The following is a 6,000-nucleotide window of genomic DNA, read 5'->3' as shown; positions in this document are numbered from 1 at the left end:
ACAATCTAATGACAGTTTTTGTATGCGAAAACTGTCATTTGATTGTGGTCGCAAGTGTCAGAAACGGTTACACAATAGACCCTCAGGTTTAGTAGACCTACCCTTAACATCTCGTCCACCTATCACTCAGGCTCCGATTCTGGTTCCGGTTCCGTTTTCGGTTCCGATAAAATCACATCCGTTACATCCCTGGTTAGAAAGATACATGAAGATCTGCATGTAGTGTGGCTCCATAACTACACCCTTCCTACTGTCTATATTTTAACCATAGACCCAATGTCTCTCATTCGCCTTTTCTACACTGACTGCTTTTCTTGCCTATTGATTAATTCAATCAACCCGGTGGGAATCGAGATGTCGGTGGCCGATCGTAAAATCCGCCAGATCACGAAATTCCTAGGTAAGTATATCATAAAAACGGTGCCATTTCTTGGTATGCCTAAAAGTTGGCCAGGCATATCACGATGTGCCTGAGAAATAATACGGCAGATCGATTAGAGCAACGCATTCGTCGATATTCCTAGCTCTATACCGGGCAATAGTGCAATGATATGCCGAAAAAAAGAAAAATTTAGGTACCTACCTACGACGAGCGAAGCGATGAGTGGTGGTATGAATTGTGATCACAACGCACGAGCCGAGCGAGCGAAGCGAACGTGCCGCGGTAGCGGCCGGCGAAGTGCCAGAACCGATATGGCGGCCCGGCGTTTCACGATATACCTAGGAATTTCGTGTTTTGGTGGTATTTACGATCGGCCGCCGATAGAGACACTCAGCCACCATCGTTTTGATCTTACCGGCGTGGTGGGCCTTGTGGTGGTGGGGCGTCGCGTGGTGAGTTCCCCCTTGGGCTCGGTGATGCAGCACGTGCCCTCTCCGGGACAGTGCGCGTCCTCGTCCACGTGGTCGCAGAGCAGCGCGAACAGACCGCTGATGCAGTCGCCGCGGCACTTGCGAAGGGGGCCCTTGTACTTAGAGGGCTGCGGCGTCGTTGTCAGCTGAGGATTTGTGAAAGGTTTTTGAGTTTGTTGAAGGTTGTTTTTATTCTAGCTACATAAATTATGTGTCTACACATAAATAGTAGATATATCTACGACCTGAGTGCTCACTCAAGTGAACGATAACGTATAGGGTGAATATTCGGGCGTTTGTACCGCCGTCATTGTTCTCAACACTTTTTTTATCAGATTTCTTAAGAAATAGGTACAACAAACATCCGACACATATAGATGAATTAATTAATACATGTTGATGTTTATTGTACCTATTTCTTAAGAAATCTGATAAAAAATTGGCGAGAACAATGACGGCGGTACAAACGCTTGAATATTCACCCTATAACATCCGAGACACGTATTATATTGCCTATTATGGTTTATTGTGCAGTATATTGCCACAGCGGAGGCCTTTTGCAGGTGGTAGGACCTTGTGCAAGGTCCGCCGTGATTGCTACCACCATCTTGCTCGCTAATCCTGCCGTAAAGCAGCAGTGCTTGCACTGTTGTGTTTCGGCGTGGAGAGTAAGACAGCCGGTGAAATTACTGGCACGTGAGGTATCCCATCTTAGGCCTCTAGGTTGGCAACGCATCTGCAATACCCCTGTTGCAGATGTTTACGGGCGGTGGTGATCTCTTACCATCAGGAGACCAACTTGTTCGTTTGCCATCCAGTCGAATAAAAAAAAAGCGGAACATGGATAAATGTCTTAACACGTCCTATACTGGCCTTAAAAATAGAGTCGTAATACGTATTAGATATTTATGTAAGCTGTGTTGTGACTGTAGAGGTAGGTACAGGTCGCGTGACGTGAGGCAAACCTCTGTGACTGCATAGTCTATAATCAGGAATGTTTCTTTTATTTTTGCACTGTTTTTATAGTTTATTGAGAGTTATTGTAATGCAATATTACGCTACCATCCTGGTTTGACTTGTTGAGGTTTAACTGTTTCGAAGGTGGTTAAACTGATCGAGTGTTGCCATTATTTCCGGTTGCGAACTCCTTGGCGTTCGTGTCGTCATAGTGTGTTGTATGTTTTTATATGTTTTAGTTTTTTAAATGGGTCCCACTGAAAAACAGCGTTGCGGCTTGCCGTAACAGTATGCTGAGTGGGGTCCACTTTATACTATTCGATGTTATTATTTTTTTTTGTTCTCTCCATCTAATGTATTTTTATGTGTATCAATAAATCTCTCTCTCTCTCTCTCTCTCTCTCTCTCTCTCTCTCTCTCTCTCTCTCTCTCTGCATGAGGCGCGGACACTTACCGCAGTGGTCGGCCGCTTGGTATGCTTCTTCTCGTTGGGCACGACAAGGTCCGAGGGCGGGCGGTCCCCCAGCCCGTCGCGGGACACGCAGCACAGACGGGTCGACACGCAAAGGTCGCGGGTCGTGAGGTAGGCCTCACAGTACTGCGTGAGGCGCGCCTCCACGCACACGCCGGGGCATGCTATGTTTCCTGGAATTAGGTAAATGACACCATAAAACAATAAAACCTAAATGCAACTATAGTAAAATAGTAGATTGATAACCAAGGGTGGAAAGTGACCCATTCCACCCGAGATATTTTCTGGCGCCTCGAACAAAGTGACAGCGCAGTAGTTCGCGGGGAAATGGGTAATTTCACCCGAATAGACACTCTACCTTTCATTTCGACTGTGAGGAAAGTAAAATACTAAAAAAAAACCGGCAAAGAGCGTGTCGGACACGCCCAAAATAGGGTTCCGTAGCCATTACGAAAGAATTAAGTAATATTTTTCTAAAGATTTCGTATTTTATACGGAATCTTCAAAGTTTAGGTATATTTTATACCTTAGGCTGCTATTTAAGAGTAAAACTACCTACTAATAATTGTCAAGCAAACTTAGCCGTTATAGTTTTTCTTGAAAGTTTGATATATTCCTGAATTTTTTCAAATTTTTCCACCACCGTTTAGATTTTAGAGGGGGGGGACGCTCGATTTTAATGAAAATTTGCACTTTAAAGTTGAATATTTCGCAACATATCACTGGATCGAAAAAAATCGCTAAAAAAATACTTTCCGCCCTAGAGATGAAAACGCATTTCCACCCATACCAACCCATGAAAACTACCCATTTTCAAATGGCTGGTAGCAGTTATTTCGTTGGAACCCCGGACTTTTTTATTGTGTCTGAAACAGCTTGTATTGTTTTTGTCGTTTCGTTTATTAACTACTCATACTCAGCCAGCGCCTATTTACTTCCATGCCACGAAAATAATCTACTATTATCTGGCCGCTAGTTTCCCTCTAGATGTTCATCTCTACGCCTACAACATCAGTTAGTTTAATGGTGTACCTAATAATTACCACTGTCTTTATATTTGTCGGGCGGCGCGGGCGTCGTCGGGTCGTCCTCATCTTCGTCGTCGCGCGGCGTCGTGTAGCGTGTCGTGAATGGCTTGCGGGTCGTCGACATCGTGTCGTTGCCTGGAAACCACAAATACTGGATTAAAACAAGTGCATAAAGCGCGAAATTTTACCCGAGACCTTTATCGCACGAGCCGTAGGCGAGGGTTAATAGTTGAGTCAAAAGTAAAATAGTTTTATGAACAAAAGATACACTTTGCTGTTAATTGCGTTGATTAAAGATGCACTTTAATTGCGAGGTAAGAAACAAATGTTCATTTACTAAGATAGGTACCTTTTATTCATTCATTGCTATGGACCTAAATATGTAAGCATTGCCTTATTAGTAGGTATTAAGTATCTGATTTGTATGTATACACTTATTCGCAATACATTTACTAAAATTATAACAATACAGAATGTATGTTAATACTTTATTGTACATAAGACGCAAAAAATTAAACAAAAAGAGTACATAGGCGAACTTATCCCTAAAAGGGATCTTTTCAAGCTGACCTAAACTGGAAAGGATAACTCAAAGATACGCGAACAGTAAATACAAACAAAAAAAAATGTTTATGTACCTATCAAAAAATTTGTGCTCCACATAAACAACAAGCGAAGAGCCAGGGGCAAACCTCCAGCCTCAGCCTCCAGCTCCAGCTTCTTGGTGATCCATTGTCGAGGGAGACTGACGCAAAATACTTATACTTATAACCCACCATTGACAACCCAGGAGAAATTATACTGACACAAGAAAACCTGACTCAGCTGAAGCTGGTTCAATTTGCAGGATGATGATGATGATGGCAAAATGAGCCACTGTACTCCGGGGAAAGCTCTGGCATAGATTATGGAAATTAACATAATTTAAATTGCTATTTAGCATAATTCATTCAACCCCCATACGTACAATAAACTCATGAGTTCTCTTTAAAACAAGAACTACAGAAGCGTAAAATAGGTACTCTACAGCTTCATAAAGACTGGTCCAATTTTCTACCTTTATTAAGATAATGAATGTAAAATTTAACCCAAGCTAAAGTTGGGCTCGAAGTTAATTTTACTCAAACGTTAACGACTTTGTACAGTAAACCACCAATAAACCGTGCATAAATATCTGAGACGACTCTATTTCTAGAGCTGGTAGGACGCGTCAGATAGTTTTGCACGCTCCGCTGTGGCAGATATGATTGCAGGTGACTGTACATCAACATCAATATGAGATGTTTAAAAAAACTGGCCAAAGTCGGGCTCGCGAACCGAAGTGCAGCTCTAGCGGAAACATCACAGCGGAGCTAGGATAGGCAAATGAAGCGTGTTATGGATATACAATTTCGGATCTGGATATGGATACGGATATATGTCAAACATAATACCGGTTTCGGTTTCGGTTACGGATATTAAATTATTTCGGATTATCCGATAGTTTCGGTTACGGATACGGATATTAGATTTTTAAGGAAGTGTAAAAGTAAAATACTTAATCCTTATCACTGTGTTTAGATTTAAGATGAAGTTTCAGCGAACTAGTGCCACCTCCTTTGCGTGAAAAGCCTTTACCACACTGTTTAAATTTCGCAGAATCTACATTAACTTCATCAAAAAATGTCCAAATTAAACTAGACTTAGGACGCATTTCCCCAGATAACTATAAAACAAAATGTATTTAGTAATTTACAATACACAACACATTTTACCAAGTACCCGCGTAAATGTTGAATTGTAATATAATCCCACAATGACCAACTAAGCAATAAATGATAATGACTAAGCAATAAAAATAATAAACAATAGGTATAGAGGACGCCCCCCCCCCCCTCTTTATACGCCTATGGACACGAACTTCGAGTTTCGAGTTTCGTAGTAGCCCTGCAGCTTGGAGGAGCGAGGATAGGCAAATGAAGCGTTCCTAATGGTTCATTACAAACAACATTCCTCGTAACGCATCCTCGCCCATTAGAGATGAGTAAATCCAGGATCTGAAGATTCAAAAGAGTCAGATCGTTAAGCGGATCCGAATCCCTTATCGACTCCTTTCAAATCTTATCGACTCCGAGGACTTACTAACTCCGACCAACCTATTGGATCGCGCGACTCGATCGGCAATTCAGACTCATCATCGAATGCACATCACCGGATCGGATAGCATGTGCCATAGATAGCATTCAGAGAGCCACTCACCGGAGCTGGTTCGCCAGTAGTACGCACATCTCCAAGGGGGCGGATCCACCGTTGTGGGCACGACGGGCATGCCTACAACCCTAATAGACTTGTAACGGTAACGACACTCTTTCACGTTCTATCGAGATCGTTGGGCTGGTGGTAATAAACGCTATCCCACTAATATTATTCATGCGAAAGTTTGTAAGTCTGTTTGTTACTTCATCGCGTCTAAACCACTGAACCGATTTGGATGAAATTCGTTGTACAGATAGCTTGTGTCCCGGGAAAGGACATAGGATAGTTTTTATCCCGGAAAATTGCATAGTTCCCGCGGGATAGCGATAAACGAACTCCACTCGAACGGAGTCGCGGCTAATGGCTAGTGCCTAATAAAAATAAAATTAAAAACGTTCCTAATCGAAAAATGTTATTATTCTGTAAATGAATTCCTTAATGATGAAAGTATAAAAC

At 42.3% G+C, this 6,000-nt stretch overlaps 1 protein-coding gene across 1 annotated transcript in view; it reads right to left on the bottom strand.

Annotated features, from left to right (window-relative positions):
• mas (trypsin-like serine protease domain-containing protein masquerade) overlaps window positions 1–6,000 on the bottom strand; it is a 65,039-nt gene that overhangs the window by 24,985 nt on the left and 34,054 nt on the right. Inside the window, exons 3-5 of the mRNA XM_074103650.1 lie at window positions 3,325–3,444; window positions 2,264–2,454; window positions 798–998 (exon numbers count right to left, since the gene is read on the bottom strand). Of these exons, the coding sequence (XP_073959751.1) occupies window positions 798–998; window positions 2,264–2,454; window positions 3,325–3,444 (512 nt within the window). The remainder of the gene's footprint in view (window positions 1–797; window positions 999–2,263; window positions 2,455–3,324; window positions 3,445–6,000) is intronic.

The sequence above is a fragment of the Choristoneura fumiferana genome, chromosome 20, assembly GCF_025370935.1.
Source record: "Choristoneura fumiferana chromosome 20, NRCan_CFum_1, whole genome shotgun sequence".
Taxonomy (NCBI): Eukaryota; Metazoa; Arthropoda; class Insecta; order Lepidoptera; family Tortricidae; genus Choristoneura; species Choristoneura fumiferana.
This window is presented reverse-complemented; position numbering and strand designations above follow the sequence as displayed.